Source organism: Arabidopsis lyrata (assembly GCF_000004255.2).
Source record: "Arabidopsis lyrata subsp. lyrata unplaced genomic scaffold ARALYscaffold_5, whole genome shotgun sequence".
NCBI classification, from domain to species: Eukaryota; Viridiplantae; Streptophyta; class Magnoliopsida; order Brassicales; family Brassicaceae; genus Arabidopsis; species Arabidopsis lyrata.
This window is the reverse complement of record NW_003302551.1, coordinates 20,642,744-20,670,145: the sequence shown is the minus strand read 5'-3', so window position 1 is coordinate 20,670,145 and position 27,402 is coordinate 20,642,744. Positions and strand designations below refer to the sequence as shown.

The window sequence follows — 27,402 nt, the reverse complement described above, 5'->3', positions numbered from 1 at the left end:
TAATAATAATAATAATAATATTTTTATAGTTTTTTTTTTATTATTTTAAAATTTTTATTTATTTAAAATTTCTATTAATTATAAGTAACATACATATGCCCTAAATAAATGTTTAAAGTGTATTTTAATGTAAAATAAATAATGTTGCTTAGGTGGATGCTTAGGTGGATAGGCTAGATGAAACTCTCCTATTATATATATAGATTTCGTCCAAAACCCTAGCCGTCGTTCAAATAATTCATTTTCAATTTTTCTCTGGGGTTAGTCCTCGTTTTGCCTAAACAGTAATAATGTCTCTGATCTGCCGCCTCAATCTTTGTCGGCGTTTCTCCACCGCCCTGCCAAGAAGAGCGGAGGACATAATGTCAAACCCAGATTGTCGTCCCGCGCAGCTATGCTTGAGAGTCTCGTACTTGATCAGATTCGTTGGAGATCTCGACACGGCGGCGAAGTACGCTCGTTTGGCTGTTTTCACCGACATCAAATCGGAGGCCACAGCAGCAACATGTCAAGCCATCATCGGAGGCATGTTGCAGAATAAAAGGCACGATGACGCTTACGATCTCTACGATTTCTTCTTCAATCACTTTAAGCTCAGACCCAACAGCCATTGCTGTAACTACATCATCGAATCTCGTTTCAAACAAGGTTTAGTTGACGAAGCTCTCGGTTTCCACCACCGATCCATCGAATCTGGTATGGTCCACGACTACCCAAGCAACGATACTTTCAGGGTCTTGACTAAAGGGTTAGTCCACTCCGGTCGATTAGACCAAGCCGAAGCCATGCTTAGAGACAGGACAGTCGATAGGATCATCTACCCAGATCACGTGGCGTACAACTATCTGATTCGCGGGTTTTTGGATCTTGGGAATTTAGGCAAGGCGAATCTAGTCCTGGACGAATTCAAACGCTTGTTTCTTATTACCCTCTCTGAGACCAAAGATGATTTGCACCATTCAAACTATGAAAACAGAGTGGCATTCGTGATGGCCACATTCATGGAGTACTGGTTTAAGCAAGGTAAAGAGGTGGAAGCTATGGAGTGTTACAACCGTTCTGTTCTATCAAACAGGTTACTGGTTTGTGCCGAAACGGCTAACGCCCTTTTGGTAGTCCTGCTCAAATACGGTGAGAAAAAACATGCTTGGGCATTGTACCATGATATCTTAGATAAAAGTAGAACTTACCCTGATACCATTAAGATAATGGTGGACGAGTGTTTTGATATGGGTCGATTTAGGGAGGCTATGAAGACCTACAACAAGGCGAGAGCCAAGAACCATTACCTCAGTGACATATACATTTTTACAAAGTGTTGCCAACACGGATCACAGTCTTTCTTCTTTGTTGTATTTAGTGGTGGATACATTATTACAAGGTGTTGTCAAAACGGGATGTTGTCAGAAGCAGAGTCTATCTTTGCTGATTCACTTGCTGATGATTTCGCATACATTGATGTTGACACTTCTAAAACAATGATGGATTCTTATGTGAAGGCTGGGAGAATCCATGATGCTATAAAAACCTCCAACAAGATGATCGATGCAACTCTACAGGAGGTCTCCCATCTCTTTTGACCATTCTTCGTCACTTGATGATCTTTATTTGATGTATTCTTTTTTATAATACTTGTTTTTTTTATAGTAGGAATATTAGGGTTTGAATGGTATGCAATGCAAAATTTGAAATCGTGATTCCACCAAATAGATAATATGCACAAATGCTTGTGCTGAATATAAAACATGATAAAAATTATATTGGTTTTCAATTATAACAAAATAGAAAAACTTCATTTATCTACTGTTATCGTCTTATTGATTCGGCTATTAATTTAACATGCTAGTCTAGTTTACTGTTCATAGTCACTGGTCCTAGAACAGGGGCTCAAATCCTAGAAAAGAGTTGCGAATTGGTATCCTCGGCTTTGGAAAAACAACAAGACCAAATCGGCTTAGAAAGAATTTATGACAAAAGAGTCAAATGACTCCGGATTGTGACAGGTCCTAGGACAAAATGACCAAAACGACGTTGTTTGGTTTAAGACAAAATGATCCTATTCCCCGTCGATGCCGTATCGTTTAAGTGAGAAAAACAAATTGTTGAATTATGTTTAAATCAGTGTAATTTTACGATTGAGTTATAAAAACGCACCAATGTGGCTTGTTCATGTTGAAATATATCATTTCCCCTCATAAATAGTGTATTGGTTCACAACATTACAAGCAAAGAAAACATTTACCTAACAAGACTCTGAAAGGATTAAAAAAAATGCACAAATGCAACTTATGGTTCCCGATGAATAGCAAGCTTTCTGATATTTAAAACTCGCATCTTGTTCAAGGTCATGATAGCATCATCGACTCTCCCAACCTTAACATAACCATTGATCATTGCTCTGAATGTTAAGACGTCAGGCCCCACGAACAAGTCCTCTCCGTCAACGTCGGTAAACATCTCGGCGAAGAGTTTCTCTGCGTCTGACACTTTTCCATGCTCGCAGAGACTCACGATCATATTCCTATAACACGTTTTCCTAAGCCGCTCGAATGGCACAGTCTTTTCACTAAAATAGTCGGACATTATGTCAATCGTCTCGGAATCACAGATTTCTATCATCTCTTCAAACAATTCCCAGGCCTCTGTATCCTTACCGTGCTCCACAAGAACTTGCAAAACCCTGTTTCCGACAATGGGTTTCAACACTTGAGCCTCTTCCAGAGTTGCGAGAATCTCCATAGCTTCCTCATCTTTGCCTTGATTGAAAAAATAGTTCATAAACGAAACATTAAAGATTGCAATTGCCTTGTGATATTCTCTACATGGAAGTTTACTATCCAATTCCTTGAAGATTTGGCTAGCCTTTACGAAATCCCCTACATACAAGAACCCTCGAATCAGAATGTCGTAGACCATGAAACTACAAGAGCTCATGGATCCCACTAAATCACAAGCTTCATCGAATCGTTTAGAATCAACCAAGGCTTTCGTGAGTATCATGTATGTCTCCATCCCCGGAGCTAAACGTCCGTCGAGCAAAATGTGGCGGTAGAGCTGAAGAGCATCGTCGACGTGACGTTGGTCGCAGTGTGCTTTGATGATGAGATTGCAGGAGAGCGTGTTTGGCAGAGCTTGAGACTCGTTGAAAAAGTAATTGAACAGACAGATGGCATCGTCGTACCGTTTTGCGCTGCACATGGCGCCAATTATGGAATTGCAGATGAATACGGTGTCTCTGTCTACTCGAAATTTGTCCAGGACAGCGAGGCGCGAGAGATCCGAGGCTTTGTCGAGCATTGACATCTCGATCATTGCCGTGACTCTGTAGCCCAGAGAAATTGGGCGGTCATCGATATTCCTGATCGAGACCCACTCAAGCTTGGGGAGTGAGGAAGGGTCTCTTCCGAGTGGGTAAGGCATGAACGCCTTCGCAACCGGAACAGCCTTTGATACGGTCGAATTTCGGACAATGCGGCGTAGGAAGGACATGACTGATGATGGAGTTAGGGTTCTGTTTTTTGCAGGTGATTTTTTATATGGGCAATTTTTAGGAAATAGCCCAAAGTTACGCATTTTCAAATCGGACCATTTCCATATCTTTGTTTATAGAAAAGCCCACGAAAATAAGGATTATTGTTGATTTGGGCACTCTATGCAATCACAAATTAGCAAAAATAACACACTTTTATTTATAAATCATCCACCTTCAGACCAAATTAAGTTCTTGATTCACACATATATTTATGTATCTATAGAGATGATGATGTTCTTCCTTCTTACCAACCGATTATTGTTGCAGGTTAAACGATCAAGAGTATATGGAGCTTGTGTTTGAGAATGGCCAGATTCTTGCAAAGGGCCAAAGATCCAACGTTCCTCTGCAGAATCAACGTACCAAATCGATCATGGATTTGTATGAGGCCGAGTATATAACGAGGACTTCATGAAGAGTATCATCCATGGTGGTGGTGGTGGTGCCAACAAGAATCTCGGAGACACGCAGGTTGTTCCACAAAGTCATGTTGTTCCTCCTCATGAAACAGAAATGTTGGAAAGCAATAGACATGTTGACGATTCAACTTTGATTGAGACTTTGAAAGCTTCTTCATCAAAGAGGATGATGGTTGATTATGATAACCGAATGAAGATCAAGTTTATACCTCCTGATGAGCAATCTGTGGTTGCTGAAAGGATGGTTGAATCGGGCTTTAACACTTCCTCCGCAGGTTTTACTGAAGACAGTGAAGGATCGATGTATCTGAGCAGCGTAAGAGAATTGATTCACGGATTTTATTGGTTTGGTTTACTGCGAGGTTCTTTGGTCTGAAGACAGTTTTTGTCTCAACGCAGAGTCTAGATGACGAGTCAGATGATGCGAGGCCACAAGTTCCTGCAAGAACAAGAAAAGCTTTGGTCAAAAGAAAACGAAATGCAGAAGCTAATAATTCACCTGAAAGAGTAAGTAATCTCATTAAGCTACAAAGTAAAGGAGTATAAACTGAATCTAATACATCGGTATATGGTAATATATTGCAAAACAGAAGCAAAGAAGAGACATCAACAAGAAAATGCGTACTTTGCAGGATCTACTACCTAATTCCCACAAGGTTTTGCTAAAAGAACCAACTTTTTAATTTATTTCAAATGAGATCAAAAGCTTCCTGCTGGAGATACTACCATTACTTACATTACCCTAAATACTCAATTGTTCATAGGATGACAACGAATCGATGTTGGATGAAGCAATCATTTATATGAAAAACCTAAAACTTCAAGTTCAGGTATAATAAACAAATACTTCCAACACTTCTTCGTATCAAAATCTTTATTCAATCTAAAGTTCCTTTGTTCTAACCTATACAAAATTTTGGATGGTAGATGATGACGATGGGTAACAGATTTGTTACACCATCAATGATGTTGCCTTTGGGGCTGCATTACTCTCAGATGGGTCTAGCAATGGGTATGGGAATGCAAATGGACGCACAACAGTTTCTGCCTGCACATGTTCTAGGAGCTGGCTTGCCTGGGATTAATGATTCAGCAGATATGCTAAGGTTTCTTAGCCATCCTGGACTAATGCCAATGCAAAACTCTGCACCTTTCACTCCAACGGAAGATTGTTCCCCACAATCTGTCCCTCCATCGTGCGCTGCTTTCCCTAACCAAATACCAAACCCCACCTCTTTGTCAAATTTAGATGGTGCATCTCCTTACACAAGAAATCAAGGAACATTAACAGATGAAGGAATCCTCCCTGGTAAAATTCTGGAAACCCGTGAGCAGATGAAATAAACAGTGATGATTGTTACATGCTGTAAGTAGTGAGAAAACTAGAGCCATCTCAAGCACTACAACAACAGAACAACTACGATGGAAGGATCTCCTCAAGGTTCTCTTTATTAGTACCGGCTTTTCCAGTTCATGTAACATATAGATGTAGGAAAGGAGCTATAATAATAACAATAATAATCGCGAGTACTAGTTTCCTTCAGATGACAAAGACTTCATGTTAGAAACATTAATAAATTATCAACCACTATCGGAGTGATCAAAATCATCATTCGACCTTCCTCTCTGTTTATGAAACAAGCTCCTGACTTTATACAATGGAGTGAAGCTATTGTTTCTTGAATCCGAACAAGAGGCATAGCATACAAATACTCAACTCACTTTACCCGTTTCTATTCTATTTATATGATACTGAGTGTATTTCTTCTCTAAGTACAACAGTAAGAGAAGAGATCGCACCACAATGAAGATGCATTGTTCAGCTATGCTGCTTCAAGAATCTTTTTTCCGCTATCTTTCATCCGAGCTGGCTCAGTAGCTTGCTCTTCCAATGTTTGTTTCGTCTTGCCAAGTTTAAGCTCTGAGAACATCTCAGTCAGTGAATCTGCAGTATCTGAAGTCGCTGGTAGGACCTGAGAACTTTCACTTTCAAGGTCCATCTCTAATTCCAGTAATTCTTCTTCGATATTTTCATCATCAGTATCTGGATATGGAGCTGATTCTGCCGCATTAACAGAAAAAATCTAGGTAAACATAAAAGTTGATGAAGTAATCATGTATGTATGTTTAAACGACAAAACACCACTCACCGAGAGCTTTTTCGACTTGCTTCTGTGATTCAATAGTTTCCTCAAGTTCTTCTAAATAGTCATGAACATCATCTGCACTGATCTTGACGTCCTTCATAACCCTAGCTCCAGTTTTGATTGCTTCTGAGACCTGCCAAACACACATCAATATTTCTAAAATCCATAATTGATACTATTACATAGACCCAAACATGATATGTTCGACCTATGGGGTTTCTCAGTGTTTGCAGTACCATTTTCGTAGATTCGGAATCCGCTATAGTGTTCAACACTTCTTCTACTCTGTTCAGAAGTGACGTGCATTTTTCTCTGCTCTCAGTCGCCAACTTCAATTCCCTTGCATGCCTTAGAGCAACTTTCCTGTGTCCAGACTTTAGAGATGCCAGCGCTGATTTCTTTGACCTACAAAAGGGAAAAGAAAAGTCAAAAACACTTGAAGTCAATCTATTTATCCATTTCCGAAAAGGTAAAGCCAAATTATGTATTCCAAGGCTATGATCAATGTACGAGAAAATTAAATCATTTCGATACATTTCAAGAATCAGAAGGTGTTACTTTTCACAACGTTGGTCCATCACTTCAAGTTGATCTTGGAGCTTTTCTGTAGTCCTTAGCAAGTGCAGAATATCACAGTCTAAAGTTGAGATACTGGGAAGTGCTGCTTGTGAAAAGGACACTTTAACGCCCTGCAAAGCACAAGTATGTTTTATTTGGACACTATGCATAAGTCTTAGCATGAACTGAGTCTAACTTTCTAAATTTGTCAAATTGGCCTCTTTCGTTTATTTTCACTGGAATTTTGAGTGCGTTTTTACATGCCTTGCTGACCAGATATACTAACATATTCTCCATCAGACAGCTGTATAAGACCAAAAAATATGAATAAATAACCGACCTCGATCAGTTCTCCCCGATTGATAGAGATTTTATGCGCTTTTCCACAACCTGACAAGTGACTCAAAACAGCAGATGCCTCATTCGAGCCGTTGCACAAATTCCGAAACTTCTTCAGCGTGACAACACAAGTAGAAGTCCAGTGTCCCTCAGATAATATATTCACCACGTCAGCAGCCTTCTCCTAGACATCACATAGACTTATTTCTATCAGCCACATACTTAATACAATCAACTGAGAATTCTTCAGCTATTAGCAAAAGAGCTATACAAAAGAAACCAACCACCAATAAAAGATAGCTTGAAGACTTATATATAGTCATTTCAATATCAATCATCACAAGATACATTCACACATTCTAATCCATTTATCTTAACAAAACCCTGGACCCTTACCAAACCTACATATCATTATTCCAGAGACGCAACTTTTTAAACTTCAAAACAAAAAAATAGACGGTTAAAAGTGAGAACAAACAAGAAGCACCTTCAAGAGTGGGACAAAAACAAGTTTAGTTTCCAGAATCTCTTCCGGCTTCACTGACTGTCGAACCATCAAGTTCCTCACTGTCCTCAATAAACGAGAAATACGACCACTACCCGGATCATCAATATCGCTAATCCGCACAACATCACCTTCACTATGCATCAATAACTGACAACAAAAGGTAGAAAACAATATTAAGAAGACAAATCCTCTTTGGCCACTAAATGCAGAAGAAACTCACCAGAACATGATCAATGCATAAAGGCGTTATTCCTCCTCGATTAAACCACGCCTTCTTCACCTTTAGAAACACGAAGACCAACACAACAATACATAATCAGTTCTTTGTACTAATTTCATCTAGAATCAAAAGCAATTGATCAGACCTTAACAGGATCAATGATGAACAACCCAAACTGACGCGAAACCTTGAGGATCAAATCACGCCAAAACTGAAATTTAAGTTCCCAATCGGATCTCTGCCCACTAAACGCCTTGAATCTAGCCGTCGTCACCACCTCATCGTCCCAATCTGGAACTTCCCTTCGTATAAACTCCTTCACAGCTTCCGAATCCATTTCCTTCGCTCAGATGAAGAAATTAGGGCAAAATCAACAGCGATGAGGAAGAAGAAACTTGTAGACTCGCAACTATACAAGAATTTCGATAGAATCCTGCGAATTTGAAAGTCGATTTCCCGCCGCACTAAGTTTTATACGGAGATCGTCGGAGAGAAAGCCAAGTCCCAAAGATGTTCTCCAATCGACATGCTCTGCCGTTTTAATTATGTGCTTTAGCACTGTATGACGTTTTTTCCACGTTGTAATATTAACTCGACAAATACGCTTTAAGAATTAAGCCCGGCCCATAAGTGGCCCATATGTTAGAGACTAAGCTTTGACTCTCAGAACGAGACTGGTCAATAGATCCAACGGCCAGCGTGGCTCCGGTTCTTATAATATACTCCTCTTATACAAAAAAAAAAAAAAAATACTCCTCTTGTACAAAATCAGTATTAAAGTAGAAAGCGACCAAATTATAAAAATATATTAGAAAAAACTTAGTACTTAAGGATAAGTAAAAGTCTTATGGGCCGGCCACAGGATGACCCAATACAAATTAAACACTTGACACACAATGCCATCTTTTTTTTAAAAACAATTGAAAATGGGAAAGTCAAGTAGTAAAGTATTAGCTGATTATGAAAAAGCTTTAGACAATTTTAAAAAGTGCGATCGGATCCACACAAGAAGTGAAAAACTAAAAAAAGAAAAGTGTAAAAGACACAAACGGGACAAGAAGGACGGTCCATGCCTATAGGCTTTAGACCTATAGTAAATGTGTAATATTAATTACGATAATGATATGTTGTTTTATCTATGCACACCACACAATACACCTGAGTGCTGAGGCAATCCAATTCCATACACATATTCTACATGTTTATCTACACAAAATATATATAGACGTTACGTTGGTAATGGCTTAAAGCCTTAACTGATCCTGGTCTGGGACAGTTATAGCATGTCACGTGATTTTGCATGTTAGAAATTGATTTTGATGTTGATATCCATATCCGTTTTCACTCCAGCTTTATGGTCTATATAGGTTAACGTATGCGTTTTAGCCGCTAGATAATTAGTAACAACCCTTGATTTTATGGATTCGATTTAATTGCGATGAACATGGTTTTGTTATTTTGTATATCTTGAGTCAATGCTAAACTTCAAATAATTTAGCAAATCAGCTCCAATTTTGCTTGTTAAAGCGAAATTATAGGTGTCACTATTTAGTGGGCTAATAATTTTAAAGTTCCTAAACTACGCTCCTGTGTGCGAGGCCAGTGTGGCCTTTTAGAAGGATAATTTCGTAATTTTTTTTAATCTTAAGCCGATCCCGCGTTAACTGATAAAAATATGGTTGATTAGTGATGTAATTAACGGTCGATTAGTTAAGGCTTGATATTGGATTACGACATTTATGCATTTACAAGTTAGAAGGGTGTACATGTGTCACTTTTTAGTGCTTGAGAGCGACAACAAACTTGGAAATTGTAGGAATAATCAATCTCGTATTAAGACGAGCGAAAAAAGGTCACTAACTACGTGATTACCTTGTTTTAACATTTCATTCAATAGAATAACATCTACTTTCCGGTGGATTTTTTTTGTGTAATAAAAAAAACCGGAGTCGTTCAATTTCCGCGTTAAAGTAGGACCCAGGGAAAAAAAGGTAACGTTTCTATTAAAAATAGTAAAATTCGACCAACGTTTTTCAAATAAATTAATTTGTAGTATTTGCGGACTAGTTTCGTAAGAAGAATCAAACAAAGTGAGTTAGATATATTTACACCCCAAAAAAGGATTAAAGTATAAATAAATAATTGCAATTTTCAAACAAAAGAGGGGTAAAATCGTAAATAGCACAAAACCCGAGACTCGGGTATAAATGAAAGTGATCATGCGGAGTTAAAGCACGAGTTGACTCAGTTTCACCATTATAACGATATAGTGGACACTCCAAACGTCAGTCTCTTCACTTTCCTACTTCTTCTGCTTCTCTTTCATGGCGTTCGACGAGAGCTTAGTGATGGTTTCTTCTTTGTCGAGATTGTCTATATGTACGAGCTCTGCTTACGTCAACGAAGACGAAGCAGCCACGAAGAATCATCCAGATTCGTGTGTTTTTACGTCTCTGGAGAATTTCGACGGAGCAGAGGCGGACGGAGAAGTTTCCGATGATGGAGAAGGAAAAGAGAACGTTCGAGAGTCTGATTCCGACAAAGAGACACGTGGGTTTTACTCTCTTCCGGTGACTCCATCTCGTCGGAGAAGAAAACTTACAGTTTCCGGCGAGTTAGATGCGAATGAAAGTAACAGAGACGGCGGTAAGTGTAGTTTACGGAGGCAAAAAAGGTTAGTACGGGAAAAGAAGAAAAAGAGAGTTAACGGAGAAAGTGACGGCGGTGGAAGAGAAGGGTTAACGGTGTTAACGAGAGCGAAAGGTGGAGAGAAGTCATTGAGGATGGGGTTAGAAGAAGTGAAAGCTTGTCGAGATCTCGGGTTCGAATTAGAGGTTCCGGTTCCGGGTCCGGGTCGGATCTCTGTGTCAACAACCGGGTCGAATTTCGATACTCAGACTAGTAGTGGAGGCAACTCACCCATCGCCACTTGGCGCATCTCCAATCCCGGTAAATAAATAATAGTCAAATATACACTTTTATTTATTTGTTTTCGTAATTTATTTTTGAATATAGAAAGAATTTATGTGTTTATAACTGAATTAGGTGATGATCCAAAGGAGGTTAAGGCGAGGCTGAAGGTGTGGGCACAAGCAGTAGCTTTAGCTTCTGCGACACGTCAAGCTTCTTAATTATTTATCTTCTTCTCTGTTTAGGTTTTTCCTTCTCTTTTTGAAGTTATAGATTTAGCGTTTTTGATGTTTTTTCTTTTAGTTTTGCTTTATGGGTTTTGAGAGATATTACGAGTTTAGACTTGGATTTAGTTCCTTTTTTAAGTGTTTGTATATACAATAACAATAGTTGTTTTCATGGATGATGGAATTGTTTTCACTCATTAGTGAGAGCGGTTCAGGTGGAATGGTGGATTAATCATTTTGCGAAATTCTCTCTTGGTTTTAACCGAAGTATAATTATTTCTTATAGCTAACACTTTATGCACAAAATAGAACCTGCACTATGTTACCACGCGTGCGCTTCAATTTGGTACAAAAAGGTGAAAAATAAAGCGATTAACAATTGGAATTTCAAAACACAAAAAAAAAAAAAAAAATCTCAAAAGAAGAGCTCATGATCTGTTTTTGAGATCCGGACGTTTTGTGTTTGTGTCCAATGAATAAAGGAATATGCTCTTTTTCTTTTGTTCTCTTTTTGAAATTCTATTCTATGTAATGACATGGATTTTGTCGCTACCTATACTCGACATTTGAATCAATTGGTTATTAAAAAATGAGGTATGAAAGCATAAGGCTTTTCACTATACCTACTAAACTAAGAATCGGAGAATGAGTTTTGTCAACACTAGAGGGACCAGAGAAGCTCTAAAGAGAGGAAAACAAAACCTTGAAGAAGCTGAGATCTCTAGAGCTGACTGATCAAAACTGCACAAAGAATATATATGAAAAAAATCGATAAAAATAAACATCGAAAGAAAGCTTATTTCAATCGAAAAATGAAGTCATACAAATATAAATTATGATCTGAATCGACAAACAAAATGATTCTCATTTGAGATACACCAATATTACAGATTTGGAAGTTAGGATAAATATGGAAGGATTTTGAAGCAATAATGGTATAAGTTTGAAAGAATCAGAGAAATGGGGTTTAACGATTTACTCACTCGAAAATCAGATTGTGACATGTTGTGTCACACGGGTAAGGACAGTCGATGGCTTTGACATTGTTTGCCCGGTCGAAGTACCAGTCACCTACAGACTCTGCTACTCTCTGACAATAGACAATCATGAACAGAGTTTAACAAACTTGTGATTGCTGCATTAATGACATAGAAACCGCATGAACAGTTTTGGAAGAGTAATGTTACCTTTCCGTTTAGTTGAGGAGAATCTTGAGCAAACCAAGTGTCCTGTCTTTCTGTCTGACAATGGGCGAAGCAAGAGTTTATATAAAGACCGTTCTGGTCAGAGTTTGAAAATGAGTTTACAGCAAGCACCATTTGGGTCCTGAATTCTATTTGGTGTAAGCAAAGAAAAATGACATTGGAAACCATCAACATTGTGCAGACTCAACTTAAAGTAGAGAGAGTGATGATAGCTAAAAAGCTTGAATTTAAAGTTCACCTTCGAAAAATTGGATCTGCGATGAATTACATCGCGAGTGATCTGATTTGCATGCCTTCCAGATGCCACCTGGATCAGCAGTTGGAGGAGCTAAGCTCTCTTGGATCTGACAGAAAAAGTTCATACATATGTTTTCTCAAGAATCAAACACTGTGGAAGGATGAAGCAATGTGCTATGTGGAAGACATCATTATTACCTGCCAAGAGTCATATGCTGTGTTGAGAAGAAACATTGGGGTTTTAATGTCTGAAACCAGGTTCTGTGGAAAGAAGCACTGAGGAAAAGAGAAAGGGCACAAAGGATAATCTCATAAGTTTCTCTCAAGCCTTGTCTACTGGAAACTTTGCTACTGAAACAATGATACTAATAAAGTGAAAGAGATATACCGAAGTAGGATCCAAATGGTTTGTACAAGTACTGGACAAGTCCTTTTGGAGGTTCTATAAATAAACAGGAAATGCATTTAAGAGTTACAGTAAGCTTAAGATAAAGTTAAGTTGTATGCACTTTATTCATGCCCAATTCATCAAATTTTAAATCTGAGATTACCTGCACTGTAACAACACCTTGGAACATATTCCTAAGTGAGTGGCCACCAGAGACATCTACTCTGCAATTTCCATTAGAACATTTCATGTTATAATACATTTCTAAAGAAAAAATACTATTCCCAACAGAAAAGCCAAGTTCAAGAGATTTACGCATCCAGAAACATTCCAGCGTCACTTAAGCATTTTACTTTCGTGGAACTAGGTAATAGTTCCCTGAACTCATCACAGTGCAAAATGGAAGCTAATCCTCCAGCTGAACATCCAGAAAGCAGAGCCTGTGATGAATATTCACTTGCAAATGATTAGATAAGACGATAAACGGAACATGAAGCAGAGCCCAAAATCCAGTAACCTGATAGACTCAATGAAATGCAAAGACCTGGTTTGCTTGCTTCATTCCTAAAGACAGGAATTCTTCCATAGCCACTTGCCAGATTCGTTGTCCTCGATAGAAAAGTTGAGAACTCTAGATACAAGCCATTGTAACAAATTATAAGACATAGCCAGGGTACAATAAGAAGAATTCATTATAATCCTAGGTTTCATAGAACAATATACTTTAGAGTTTAACCAACCTCGTCCTGACTATCGCCAGAGAAAGACGCACCATCACAGTAGCGCAACTTGATCCTGTTCCAATTAAAGAAGTCTGCAAGCCACAAAGACAAATACAGAATCAACACAGTAACGTGCATTTATACAGTTTCTACATAAACACATGCACAAAACTCATGGTGACAAACCAGGATTCTCTTCAGATTTATTGCTCAAAATTCCAGTGAAGGCCAAAGCTTTTTCCATGAATTTAGAGGAACCACGCCGACTTGTTTTGCGATAAACACAGCTCCTATGGTTGTTACACCATCCTCCACCCTAAACCACCCATTGAGTTCAAAACTGATATCTAACTTCCAACTTCTAAGTCAAGCAGAAACTTCCATTGTATACTTAACTAGCAAAAGTTCAAGACTACACAAGCTGTAAAATGCACATACCTCAAGCTGGATAAGCCAACTGTTAGCACCTGATCCAAAACCACGATCTAAATGATAACCAGGTAGTGTCCCATCTAAGCACACTGCACCAAATTAGAGTTGAAAATAAACACAAATCATCATCAATACACTCAAAAACTAATCAAACAAAGAGACTTAGTATTACCAAATCTTTTTTCACCAGCAAAGATTCAAAGAAGTCTACGAAATCGAGCAACAGAACAAAATCAAACACCATTAATTTCAAATTCCAACTAAGAGAGTCAAAATCGAGACCGAATAGTGGACAACAAAGGTCAATGTGCTAGTGGAAACACCTCCTCAAGCGTTTTCTCGAATCTCAAAGAAGAAGAACGAAAGAGAAGGAGAGAGAGAGAGTGTACCAGCTCCTTTAGAGTCAGCTCCTCGAATCAAGGTGAGAGGTACCATTGGAACCGAAGGCGCCATCAATTTATACTCCAGCAAAGATATCGCAGTATCAGTATCTATGGGTTTCCCAAATCCATCGCTAGATCCGCTCCGAATCACCGCCGTGACTGAACATAGCAAGCACACGACCACCGCAACCCACAACAACACGCTTTTCATCTCCTCCGCCCAAGCTCCGGGAGATACAGCAAAGACGAATCGAGCGCGAAAATTTGGATTAAGGATCGATTACGATAGTCTTTTAGTCTTACTCTTTAGTGTTTATCACTTGCATGAAGACAAAAATAAAAATGAATTTGAAAAAGAAAAGAGTAAAGCAGACGAAGCGATGATATGTAATCATTTATAAATTTTATTCCGTCACGAAATAATAAATATACTGAAAATCTAGTTTAATAAAATTTCTGTATTTGCTTCCTATATTAATTTCTCCCTTGGAATTATCTAAAAAATACAATTCTTATCAATTTTAGTATTTTACCACTGATTTGGCATTCTGAGTTTTTATTTCAATGGCATTTACCCCTTTACTAATATTACGATATACATAATAAAAATAACTTTACCCCTTATTAAAAATTACATCTAATTGCCATTACAAAAAAATCAAGAACAAATAAAAAAGTTTCAAGAACAAATTCTATTTCTCACTGAAGGCTAAAACGGGAATTATAATAACTTAACCCATTAATAAACACGCGGGTCATACTAAATCAGTAAATCTGACACCATTAATTTTTGCCCCGCATTATCCTGTACGTTCATCACAGAGAACAAATCTTGAAGCTTGGATCAGAATAATCTGTAAAGTAAAAAAAAATCATGTATATCCATCAAATTTCAATCACTTCACAAAACTTAATTATAATTTCCAGCTTGGAATTGAATAATCTGTATCGACCACGGATTTGAAAAACGATTCCATCACAAATTAATTTTAAGAACAAGTTCATGAAATGCGATATGAAAAAGTAGAAAAATCATATGTAGCTTACCTTTAGTATGAAAAAAAAAATCTAATAAATTAGACCACTTAAAACTTGTTTACTAATATACTATTACATATTTATAATTTAAGAAACATAGATCAAAATAATATATTTGACAAGATTAGTTCATAAATATAATTACGGGTTACTATAATACAACCCTAACATTTCAAATAAAAACTTAACTAAACTTAAAAATAGAAAAATAAGCTTACACGTGTGTTGTGGGTCCCGTTTGATGACGGTTAGAGGTTAGAGGGAGGGACGACACTCACAGTAGTACTATTTTCCGTTAAAACTTTTTGGGAGCTCCAATTTGTTAAAAGCAGAATTATTTTCTCTCAGATTTTTTGTCCTCTCTCCCAGTACAATTGCTCAGAGATCACAAAATCTTTGGAGACCTACAAAACGACGAAGAAAGCCACCGCCGGATCTGACTCATGGCCGTCGTTACTTAACTCTTACTCCCATTTTGTTCATCGTCGTCTCATCTCTCTCTTTCTCTTCACGGTGAGTCTTCTACAACAAATTTCTCTGATGTCTCCGTCATAGTATCGATTGCATATTTATTATTTAAAAGACATACATAAAAAAATTATAATTTGTACGTATAAGTTACTATCAATTCATTTTCAAAACCAAAATTCATAAAATAAAATTTAGCATCATTCGTTTTTTAATAAATCACCATGCAAAAAACGTATGAAACAAAATACTATCTTAACTAAAATAATATTTGACAGACGCAGAAAAAATAAACTTTATATGTCACACGTGTGACAGTGGATCCCAAAGACGTTAGATGACGGTTAGGGAGTGAGACGATATATAAAAAGTTTGAACACTTATCGCCGCTGTTTTTCGTAAAATCATTTGTTCTCAGATTCTCTTCATCGTCGTCATTCATACGGTCAAAAGTATCTCTAATCTTATTCAGATATTCTTTGAGAAACTCAAATTTCTCTGATCTCTCGCTCTTAATATTAGAATTATGTGAAACTTTGGTACAATGCAGCAACTGGTACAATTGTGAAAAGGGTAAAACCTATATAATTGTAATTTTATTAGATAAAACTGATATTTCAGTCTATTAGCTGGACTTATTTTTCCCAAATTTTGATTTAAAATTATCTTGAAAAATACAATTCTTATCAGTTTTATTTACTGATTTGGCTTATGTTTGAGCTTTTTATTTCATTGGCATTTATTAGAGGATATAAATATTCCTTAATTCTCTTTAACATAATGGCAAGTGCAGTGTTTATGGATTAAATGTTCCTTCTCTTTTAGCTTAGTACTCTGCATATTTTTATCGTTCTCAATAATTATGTTTGCTAGATTTTATTCGTTTCCTTTTGTCGATCTGACGTGGAAGTCTCGTTTACAGTGGTTCCTCCCACTTTGGGCCTAATAAATAATCTTCTTTTCGTTGGCTTTGAATTTTTTGAAAATTTGAAACTATTCAAGTAATATTTTTGGTTACTATTTCCATCCATTTATCTTTTATGTCTGAAAATCAAGTTCTTTTTTTTTTTTTTTTCATCAAAAGTACTTAAATACTTATATCATGCAATGTTGAAAAAAAAAAAAAAAACTAAGTAGCTGTGGTAATTTAGTAACTTCAGACAATATTTATGAAGTAGCTGTGGTATTTTAGTAACACGTTCGTTTCGATTCTACCCTTTACTAACGCACATAAGACAACTAAGTAGATGTGGCAATTTAGTAACTTCGTTTGTCAAGTTAGGAAAAGCACAACTTGGGCCACATCATAGCCCAATCCTCATTCTCAGGCTCATTATAAGAACAAACAAAAATTATGTGATTATTGGCGAAAACAAAATTTATGACTTGGACCACACCTACTACATAATAACCAAATATTGAATATTCCTTGCTTTTTTTCGAACAATTCTTGGGTTCACCCCTAGGGGTGAACCCTTGTATTCACCTCCTTTGGTTTTAACCAATGATTATGACATGTCATCTAGCATTTAACTAAAAATTAAAAATTAAAAAATTAATAAAATAAATTAAGAAATAAAAATCATTAACCAAAAGATTATGTTAGTTAACGGATACGCCGTTGGTGTTAGTATTATACGTTAGGGTTTCAATTTATTCTACAGCCATTGATACGTCGTCATCGTTCGAAGAAACGTGAAGACATGGGAAAGACGACGATGACGGTTTTCCTTGGCAATTTTATGATTTCCATCTTCTAATGAAATTTTATGATTTTATGATTTGTTAATAAATGATGTATACACATGACGAGAGAGGGCTTCTTCACTTGGATACGGTGAATTAAAGAATATACTTGTGTGTATCATGCCTTTTTCTTTTATGTATTGGCTAATACGTTACTTCTATGTGACTAGGATGCATCAAATGAAAATTCTGCAGAGTTGCAGGGTGTATCAAATCTCATCATTGGCAACTAGAGTGATGGATTGGAAATCTCGTTGCTTCTTTGTTAGCTAATAAGCTAGGCGTGATACAAGAGCAGTGTGACAGACTAAAAACTAAGCTTTCATCCATATACTACTTCAAACTGATAAGCAATTAGATGAAAACTAATAATTGTAGCTTCATGCAAAATTAAAAACATTTGGAGAATTGTGATCACAGAAGATTGAAAGAGGAGAAAACTTTGACGTTGTAGCAGAAACAATTCCAAGATTATGAAAGTTCTAATACAATAGAAGTGCGTGAATTGGTAATGCTAAGTATCAATGGCCATGGAAAAAAAAATCGAAACCCTAACACCAACGACGTTTTTAAGAAGGTGATTTTTATTTCTTAATTTATTTTATTAATTTTTTTAATTTTTAATTTTTAGTTAAATATTAAATGACATGGCATAATCATTGGTTAAAACCAAAGGAGGTGAATATAAGGGTTCACCCCTAGGGGTGAACCCAAGAATTGTTCCTTTTTTTCTTCTTTCGAATTGTGTATATAAAAAGAACAATTTTAGGGGTAAACCTTTGTATTCACCTCCCATACTCTAATCCAATCATTATGCCAAGTCATCTAATACTTAAATAAAAATTAAATAAACAAATAAAATTAATTAAGAAAATAAATTATTAACATTAAGATTCATTAATTAACGGAGTCGTGGACTTCCAAAACAAATTAACGGAGTCGTCGTCATCTTCTTTCTTTAGGTTTTCGATTTCAGAATTCTGGAACTTGTCTATCTGCAGCATCGAAACTATACGAGGCGTTGTATAATTGATATTCTTTTAGACTCTGGGAAGAAGGTATATTCTATATCTAGAGAACAATACTCTTGTATCTGTAAGAAGAATTTTAATTTGAAAATATAGGGTCACGTGAATGCAATCAATTTGTATAGGATTATCAATTATGTATGCTTCTTGTTTTGGGTTTGTAATTATGAAATATCTGTCTCTCGTCATGTGTCTAGTCTTATGAAATCGGTTTTTTTTTTAAATGATAAAAGTCAACCATATCCCAATCTTTGGTTCATACACCGTTTGTAGAATTAGTTTGTTCTATGTTCTATTTGATCATAATCTCAATGGTTGTAGAACTGATAATTTGTTGTCTAGAACCACCATCAAATAAGATTGAAGATGATTTGTAGTTGTCGAACTGATAATCTAGTTTAGAAAGAAAAAAAAAAAAGATACGAATGTGATTTTGTAAGTTGTGATTCCCGAAGAAAAAAAAAATCAAACAAGCTTTAATACTTGTTGCGAGCATGATTGTGAAAGAAAATATTAATAAATAAAAACATCAGAGCTATGGCTTTACGATGAACCACCAAAACTCTTGTCAAATTAAAATTCTTCTCACAAATACAAGAGTATTGTTCTCTAGATGTAAAATATACTTTTTTCCCAGAGTCTAAAAGAACATCAATTATACAACGCCCGTATGGTTTCGATGTTGCAGATAGACAAGTTCCAGAATTCTTAAATCGAAAATCTAAAGAAAGAAGACGACGACGACGACTCCGTTAATTTGTTTTGGAAGTCCACGACTCCGTTAATTAATGAATCTTAATGTTAATAATTTATTTTCTTAATTATTTTTATTATTGTACCTAAATACTATGATCATGGATTTCATAGCAGATACATCAAATATTTTTTGCATTTTGTTTTTTTTTTTTTTTTTTTTTTTGGTTTAAGGTTTAAGGTTCTATTTGTCTATTTACTGTAACTTGATAAATCGTTGTTCAAACAAAACGACAGCCCGATTATCAATGTTTAGTTTCCGTACCTAAATACTATGATCATGGATTTCAAAACGGATACTCCAATCTTCTTTGCATTTAGGGTTATCAAGTTAGGGATATTTATTGAATTAATTTTGTCAAGAGTCTAATTTTTATAACGACATTAATATAGAATTATGGTAAAACGCTATAACTTTTGATATATATTATTAGTAATCAACAATTAATAGTGTTTTTGAATCACAAACAATTATTAGTGTTTATATCTTGATATATATAACAATGTTCCTTTCGGTAATATAAATTCACATTTTATCAAAAAAAAAAAACGGTGTCTAGTTCATACGTAGCTAATTAATATAATCATTTCATCAATCTCTTCTCCTGTCAAACGACCTTTATCGTTCGTTATTGTAAGTGACTGTGACATCTTTGGAACTTTGTCTTCGGTGTTCACTTGCAGAATCCCATTTGCGTCCACTTCGAAAGTCACCTCCATCTGTGGCACCCCCATGAAAAACTGTTCCTTGCGTCTTTAAAAAACCAAGAACCGAAATGGTTTAGTAGCCAATATTGAATTAGAGAGTTTACCTAGGTGCAGGAAGAAGGCCGGTGAGCTGGAAATTTCCGAGCTCGGGGTTATCTTTCGTCATGCTTATCTCTTCATAGACGTTGATAGTAACAGTAGTTTGCTGATCTTGGTAAGTAGTGAACACCTGAGACTTCTTCGTTGGGATCCGAGGAATAATGTTTGTCATCACGCCTCCGACAGTGTCAATACCGAGGTGCAAAGGCGCAACATCAAGTAGCAAAATATTTGTTTTCAATAAATTTAGGTTTTCTGCAACTCAAATACATGACTAACATGAAAACACTATAGATGGTCTAAACTATTGTCATAAAGAGAGTTAAAAAGAGTCACTTACTTTGCGTTTCTTCTCCACCTTCACCACTTAATACTCCACCTTGGACGGCGGTTGTATAGGCCAAAACCTCATCAGGGTTAGTTCCTTTGTTGGGTTCCTTGCCATCGAAGAAATCCTTTAACATCTACTGAACTTTTGGGATTCGAGTGCTTCCTCCAAATAAGAATCACAAAAGAAACCTTAGATACCCAAATGAAACAAATCCTAATATTTTTGGAGAATTTATTCATGAAATGATGTATGCTTGACTAAAAGGAGAAAAATACCACGTTTACAAACTTTTAAAGAGGGAAACATTGGAACCCTAATCTAAATCCATGATGAAAATATTAATTACCTATCCAACCGGTTCATAAAAACTTAGGGTTTACACACATCCAACCTACTCTTTCGTATTCACCCGATGACATGTTTGCTAGAACATGGCGATGATCAACGAAACAACGAAGTGGACATATCCTTCAAAACAATAAAATTTAATATTAGATAATACCAGATCTAAAATATAACAAATAGACGACAACACAAATCCCACCAAAAGAAGATCGTGGAGATTCATATCCAGGCTGATCCATGGTGTCTTCCAGCACCGGAGGAACACCAGCATACGAACTTGACATCAAAGTGAACAGCTTCAAAATAACCTGGTCACCGGATTTCACATCCTCTAAATTATTTCCAAAACTTTAATTCTTCAAATAAAAATCCATTGGTTATCATATACATCATAAAATCTTCTAATTTCTTACCTAATATACGTACCTTTGCTTCTTAATTATCAATACCTTTTTGAGAAATCCCAAAGATCCTTGACCAAAACAAAAGAGACAATTTTTCTGAAAACCGAATAGGTGAGACAAAAAACCTTAGAAAACAGAAGCAGTTAACATATATAAGAGAAAATCAAAGAAGCTTTTTATTTTATTTTATACCTTTTCCGTTGCTTCCTTCCTCTACAACTTAAAAACAAAATTTAACCCACTTTATTATATAATTAACTCACTTGAACATGGATAATGGAACCGTGATTTGAAGATGAAGAGAGAAAAGGGAGACTTGATAAGAGCTATTGGTGTAGCTATAATCGCTAGATGGTACTCCTCCTGAGGTTAAAAAAAAAAAAAAAGAATTCGACTCACATGTTATATGTGTGAGATATATAGAGATAAGAGACTCATACAGTTTAGGAACGCAACAGTACGAAACAACTTGTTAAAAAACAAACAACAAAGATAGAAAAAATGAATCGAAATAATATCAGTTTTGATTCTACCTACATGGTTCCTTCTTCTTTTCCTATAAGCCTTCTCTGATCAATATATCCTTTTCTTTCTCTTTTGATTCTTTTCACGCTTCCTTCTTCTCCTTGTCTCAATGTCTTCTTCTTCTTCTTCTTCTTCCTCTTTCTGTTTGTCTTCTCCAATATGCTCTTTCTTTTCTTCTTTACTTGCTACGGTGCCAACGTGATCACGTTGGCGATAACATAAGAAGGCTCACAAATTTCAGTGATCTCCAACGTGGCTGTGGTGGTGATGATCTCAACGACGGCGGCTTGGATGCACAATGGATATCAGATTCAGTTTCCCTCTTGAAACTTTATGGCTTAGGGTTTGCTTGAGTTGAGACTCGGCGGTGGCGGTGTCTCCGGCTATGACGATAGGAAGTTAATGTATTTATAGGAGGTTAAATATGTGTTTCTAGGGTTTACGATTTAACATATAGTCGGTGTAGTTGTATATTTTGTTCGGCCCATATTGGTTAAACGGATTACACAATGTGGCCTTTTATTTAAACGAAAATCATTTAATATAATTAGATTAAAAACGGAAAAAACATTTAAAAATATTAAATTAGGCAATAAAAGGTATTTAAGTAATCACGTAAAATCAAGAGCTCAACAAGAGCCGTGAGTCTGACACGTCAGCAAAAACACTTCTCAAATATTGTTATTTATAGATTTTAGACTATTCAATATATTTGCCTTTTTTCCGGGCAGTATATTGTATCTCTTATTTTTCGAAAAGTATATAAATTAGAGTATCGATAATTTGTGGGATATATGTAAATTTTGTTGCGAATATGTAAACATTATCGTATAAAAGTAAAAATGCTATAATTTAATAAAATAACTAATTAATATTCGAATTTAATAAAGGGTATTTAAGTAATCACACAAAAGCAAGAGCTCAACAAGAGCTGTGAGTCCGACACATCAGCAAAAACACTTCTCAAATATTATTATATATAGATATGGGATTACGACACCGATTTGAATAATTTTGGAATGTTGGATGCTTCTGTTTGTTTTATGCTTTGTTGGAATATTACCCGATCCGTTGACGTATTATTACAGATATCTCTTGAAATCTGCTCATAACTTGCATGTGCAACGTTGGATATATAATTTATACATGAATCAAATTTTATCAAGAAATTTATTCATTTGTTCAGCCAGAAATAATCAGTATATATATCTGCATGCATGTTGGAGTTTTCTAATATTTTTCTTCAAAAACTTTATATGGCTAATTTTTTTAAAACCTTCACATAATACATGCAAATGTATTTGGTAACGCTCAATATTCCATTGCAAATCTGTTTTTAGAAAAATGAAATTAACATTTAACCTAAAATATGTATTGGACGGAACGAAACAAATAAAATTTGATATCAGAGATTTATATAATATATTATATTAAGGAGCTGATATTTCAATAGAAAATAGAATTAGTTGGTAAAATGGATTGTTTTAACATTTAAGCAAAAATGTGTATTGGACGAACCCGACTCTAAGCCCAAACAAATAAAATTTGATATTAGAGATTCGCAATAAATAACATATCAAAGAGTTAAAATGGATTGTTTTAACATTTAACCCAAAATATTGGGCAAGGCCGGCTCTGAGCTCAAACAAATAAAATTTGATATCAGAGATTCACAATATATATCATATCGAGGAGTTAATAGTTCACACAGAGATGAAAGAATAACTAGTAAAGTGAATTGTTTTAACATTTAACCCAATATATGTATTGGACAAGGCCGGCTCTCGGCCCAAACAAATCAAATTTGATATCAAAGATCCACAATATCATATGGAGGAACTAATATTTCACACAGATAAGGTAGAATAGCTTGTTAAATGGATTGTTTCTTCCGATACAGATCGGTGGTTTGATTCTCAGAATATCCAGAACCGACTCTAAAACTAGATATTAAATTATATAATATTTATACATGGTAATAAACTTAATTATACTATAAATATAGTAAAGAAAATTATTCCCCATTAGTTACAGTTAAGAAGTTACTATATTTATCGATCGTGTCAACAAACATGACAAATAAAGAATGTTACACAACATTATTACAAAAACATTCAACTACCTTTTCTTTGAGCACATAACGGCTTCGTTCTCTAACCGAACAGTGTTTCGTATATAACAAGAAAAAAAGAGATAAACCTAAAAGTAATTTTAAAAAACGAGAAAATGGAAAACAAGTTGTCTCTTGGACTCCTATGTCTATGCCTTGTGATACAATTCACCAGCGGCGAGGAGGACAACCCTCTGATAAACCATTATGCTGATTACGAAACGATTCATCCCAGCGAATACTACAGTTCCGATTTCGAACTCAAAGACGGAACCAATGTGATCTTCGAAGCCATCAATGAATTGAAAGGGATCAAGAAACCAAAAGCAGGTTTCATGTGCAACTATGGCCAAAAACAATGGACAAGGTCTCTTCCGGGAGACGTTTTCTACGCCAAGTTCTTCTTTTACCGGGTTAATCCACACGCAAAGGTCGTTCAACATTGCCATTTCCGATCGAATTTGGGCTATGTTGACGCATATATCAAGATAACCCCAACGCTCGGACGATCATGTCCCGGTTATAGATGCATTTTAGCAATTAGACGTGAAGGCCTCTTGATGAAAGACACTAACGAACTCTTTCCTTGGACACCTTGGCCTCGCCGCCACATTCAACCTAAGTTGCCTAAGATCACCAATTGATTCCTCTGAATATTGTATATTATGGGAGGGTGTATACATATCTCTTCTTCCTTTTTTTGTGTGATATACAATACATACATTGTTTAGTTCAGAAAACATTAATCAAAATTTAACAATTGCAAATGAAATGATTTTTGCCCTAACAAAAGAAAAATATTCCAACAGTAGTAACAATTAGGGGAACAGAAAAATCTCTGCCAATCGCAGTTTCTTTTTAAAAAGCTTATAAATTTGAGGTATGAATTCAAACTTAACCTAAAATTTTAACAAAAAAAATGAATTAATACTTAATTTACTTCAACAACCTTTTTATTGTCCAAGATCTTCGTCGGTGAGCCGCTGCTCGTCTATGTCCCCCTCCTTCGCTGCCTCCTCGTTCAGCTCTAAGTGTCCTTTTAACAAAGTAGAACCACTCCTTTTTGAACTGATCAGTGTTGACGTGCGGAAGAAGCCACGGCGCGTCTTCATAAAGCTTGATGTCTGATATGAAAATGCTTTTGCCTATATATCAAGCTTCAAGATTCCAAGGGATCAAGATCACATGAAGGAATATGCCGATAAGCTCGAAAATATTCTGGAAGCTTGATATCAAGCAAAAGCAATTTCACAAATCCAATCTACTTATCCTGTCCTCAACATACTTACTGCTTAGGTCTTAGTAACATCCCGAGATCGCTTAACAAAGGCAAATATATAAGGGTTTTTTTTTTTTTTTCTTATAAAGGAATCGAATTATGTTGAGTATATACACTAGTTATTCATTCTATGATTTTGTCTAATAATTTAGTTTTGAGTTCTCTTTATCTCCTCGAAATGTATCATTTGAAACAACAACATAAACATCATCACATTACTCTTACAGCAACATATATCGTTAACTTTTATCACTGTCACAATGACATATCATCAAAATTCTACTTTTTTTTCTTTTGCTTTTGCTTTCTTATAATAACTTTTTTTTGTAACAACTTAAAACAACTAATTTCCTAACTAATTGTGCACCTCACTTGCTTCCCTCTATCTTTCATTTTAACAACCACAAAAAAAAAATTAAAAAAAAAACAAAAAATAACGTATTAATTAATAACGAGTTAAACCTTTATAAATCATTTATCATTAAAAAAAAAAACAGTTCAACACTAAGTAGTCCGTTAGTGAGTACATATAATAAATAAAGGAGATCCGTTTCATGTTTAGCACTAGTGAAATAACCCAAAAACTGAAATTTATATATTGAAGATATAAAAGATAATCAAATAAAGAACTGAGACATAACTCAAAAGATGATGATGATGAATCCCAAAACCATAGTTACAAATCTCCTCCTCCTAATCCTGTTGCAAATCTCCAACTTCTCCACCATTGTCTTATCTTTTGAAGCGAGATATAAAAAAGATTATAAATCAGAGTATACCGTAGATCCAGACACCGTCACACATATCGTTGTCTCCAATGAATTGTATGGTCTAAAGAAAGGAAACGCTGGCTTCGTATGCACTCATGGTCCAAAGGTTTGGCGGAAGAGCAAGCCAGGACAACGGTACAGTTTGCTTCGGTTCAAGCACAACGGTAGGGTCAGGTACATGTCCACAAATTGCCATATCCGGTCGAACCGCGGGTTTGTGAATTTTCATATCTTTATGCAGCCAGACTTATCCGCTCATTGTTTCCCTAGTTATATTTGTAAGTACTCAATTAGAAAAGATGGAGTTTATTACAAGCATGAGAATAAGTTCTTTCCTTGGCGGCAGTTTCCACGCTCTGCCAAAGGACGCAGTAGTTCCAAGGTTTCATTGAGAAACATTTTGAAGAACTAACTTTTATTTTTTAAGAAATTGTACGGACTGTATCGCTACTATATAAATCTAAGTATTTTGATTTGATTTAATGATAGGCTACATCGGTGCACATATTTCTTGAGCGCTTATTTTTTTTTGTGACATCTCTTAAACTTTTAAATACTAGTTTATGGTCCATATAATGAAACATAATGGTTTGTATTAGTGTTATCAAATTAAACCTACATTATGCATATACATCGTTAACAAAACAAACACATAAACTAGATCCATTCAAAACAGCATCAATCAATATATAAAGCCATAAAGGTGATAATAATAGACCACTAATCACTCAAACTAGATATTTTTGTAGTAAATAAAATACTCTAAAGTTTTAAAAAATCAAACAATAGGAATCAAATTTGAAGAATCACGACAAAAAGGTTAATTAACTTTTAAAAATAATTTAGAAAATTGATCAACAATGGGAACAAGTAATTGAAACAACCATATGATTTTTCTGAGTCAAATTACAAAATCTAATTTGTAATAAAATAATGGCCGATGACTTCAACTTTAAGAAAAAAAAAACTGATAAACAAAAGTACTACAATTGGCCAATGACTTCAACCTAAAAAAAAAACACAGACACGCACAAGTATGAAAATTCGAAAGAACACACTTGATAGAGTTTAATAGTTTATAATGTCCATTAATGCTGAAAATCCTATATCGGTCTAATTAGTTTTTACTATTGGAGTCAAATTAACTTATTCACCTCAAAATTACAGGTTAAAAAATCGAGTAAAAATGATCGAATAAAGCTTTTTCGGCCTTTAATTCAACGAATACATTTCTATAAGGAAACTCAAGGGACATCTACTCTTTTAAGAACTCCGATCAAAAGCGTCTTTCGCATAAGCTACATCATTTTCACACTTTTTGATTTCGAAAGATGTTGCATTGCTTGGCGTCAATATATCAGCTCATATATCTTTCATTATCTTAGGATTGCTAGATCATACCATAGTCACATATAAAACACATGTTCAATGATAAAAACCGGTAACACTTTGTCTTTTGTAACTAGCATGGCCCACCGAACAATGTAATTAAGTCTCTGTCATTCTTAGTAAAATTACTCCCCTCTGTTTTTTTTAATTGATCATTTAATTTTTGTTTATTTTTAAACTAA

General features: G+C 35.5%; 7 protein-coding genes and 1 long non-coding RNA gene across 9 annotated transcripts; 4 read left to right on the top strand and 4 right to left on the bottom strand.

The window, feature by feature from the left end:
- Positions 1–230: 230 nt before the first annotated feature.
- LOC9312729 (pentatricopeptide repeat-containing protein At3g60980, mitochondrial) lies at positions 231–1,707 on the top strand. Its single transcript, XM_021026857.1, has one exon. The coding sequence runs from the start codon at positions 291–293 to the stop codon at positions 1,578–1,580; it is 1,290 nt and encodes a 429-aa protein (XP_020882516.1). The 5' UTR covers positions 231–290; the 3' UTR covers positions 1,581–1,707.
- Positions 1,708–2,159: 452 nt separating this feature from the next.
- On the bottom strand, positions 2,160–3,522 carry LOC9314501 (pentatricopeptide repeat-containing protein At3g60960, mitochondrial). The gene has a single exon (XM_002876614.2). The coding sequence runs from the start codon at positions 3,487–3,489 to the stop codon at positions 2,287–2,289; it is 1,203 nt and encodes a 400-aa protein (XP_002876660.1). The 5' UTR covers positions 3,490–3,522; the 3' UTR covers positions 2,160–2,286.
- Positions 3,523–3,688: 166 nt separating this feature from the next.
- On the top strand, positions 3,689–5,560 carry LOC9312728 (transcription factor PIF6). Its single transcript, XM_021026339.1, is given in 7 exon segments — positions 3,689–3,926; positions 3,929–4,267; positions 4,351–4,458; positions 4,542–4,607; positions 4,716–4,781; positions 4,879–5,208; positions 5,211–5,560. Coding segments are annotated over 7 exon segments (1,053 nt in total). The 5' UTR covers positions 3,689–3,818; the 3' UTR covers positions 5,247–5,560.
- LOC9314500 (charged multivesicular body protein 7) lies at positions 5,511–8,261 on the bottom strand. Of its 2 annotated transcripts, XR_002332068.1 has the most exons (9): positions 7,869–8,261; positions 7,724–7,783; positions 7,483–7,650; positions 6,997–7,179; positions 6,657–6,787; positions 6,335–6,503; positions 6,102–6,231; positions 5,602–6,013; positions 5,511–5,569 (listed from the first exon to the last, which is right to left on the bottom strand). XR_002332068.1 is itself a non-coding variant. In XM_021026337.1 (8 exons), the coding sequence occupies exons 1-8, from the start codon at positions 8,058–8,060 to the stop codon at positions 5,775–5,777; spliced, it is 1,272 nt and encodes a 423-aa protein (XP_020881996.1). In that variant the 5' UTR covers positions 8,061–8,261; the 3' UTR covers positions 5,513–5,774. The 2 variants fall into 2 exon arrangements, 1 of the variants encoding a protein (XP_020881996.1); XM_021026337.1 differs by having other exon boundaries at positions 5,513–6,013.
- A 1,642-nt stretch (positions 8,262–9,903) lies between these two features.
- On the top strand, positions 9,904–11,122 carry LOC9312727. The gene is made up of 2 exons (XM_021026435.1): positions 9,904–10,672; positions 10,769–11,122. Exons 1-2 carry the CDS (start codon positions 10,048–10,050, stop codon positions 10,852–10,854), a joined length of 711 nt encoding a protein of 236 aa, XP_020882094.1. The 5' UTR covers positions 9,904–10,047; the 3' UTR covers positions 10,855–11,122.
- Positions 11,123–11,337: 215 nt separating this feature from the next.
- Positions 11,338–14,707, bottom strand: LOC9312726 (pectin acetylesterase 6). Its single transcript, XM_002876612.2, has 13 exons — positions 14,234–14,707; positions 13,851–13,933; positions 13,599–13,728; positions 13,431–13,504; positions 13,235–13,321; positions 13,006–13,130; positions 12,854–12,914; positions 12,691–12,744; positions 12,501–12,578; positions 12,304–12,409; positions 12,048–12,193; positions 11,844–11,950; positions 11,338–11,601 (listed from the first exon to the last, which is right to left on the bottom strand). The coding sequence occupies exons 1-13, from the start codon at positions 14,436–14,438 to the stop codon at positions 11,487–11,489; spliced, it is 1,371 nt and encodes a 456-aa protein (XP_002876658.2). The 5' UTR covers positions 14,439–14,707; the 3' UTR covers positions 11,338–11,486.
- Positions 14,708–19,907: 5,200 nt separating this feature from the next.
- LOC110228583 lies at positions 19,908–21,111 on the bottom strand. Its single transcript, XR_002332050.1, has 3 exons — positions 20,943–21,111; positions 20,745–20,866; positions 19,908–20,560 (listed from the first exon to the last, which is right to left on the bottom strand). It is a non-coding gene; the product is annotated as an uncharacterized LOC110228583 (long non-coding RNA).
- Positions 21,112–23,379: 2,268 nt separating this feature from the next.
- On the top strand, positions 23,380–25,261 carry LOC9314498. The gene has a single exon (XM_021026495.1). It carries the CDS (start codon positions 23,899–23,901, stop codon positions 24,424–24,426), a length of 528 nt encoding a protein of 175 aa, XP_020882154.1. The 5' UTR covers positions 23,380–23,898; the 3' UTR covers positions 24,427–25,261.
- The last annotated feature ends 2,141 nt before the right edge of the window (positions 25,262–27,402 follow it).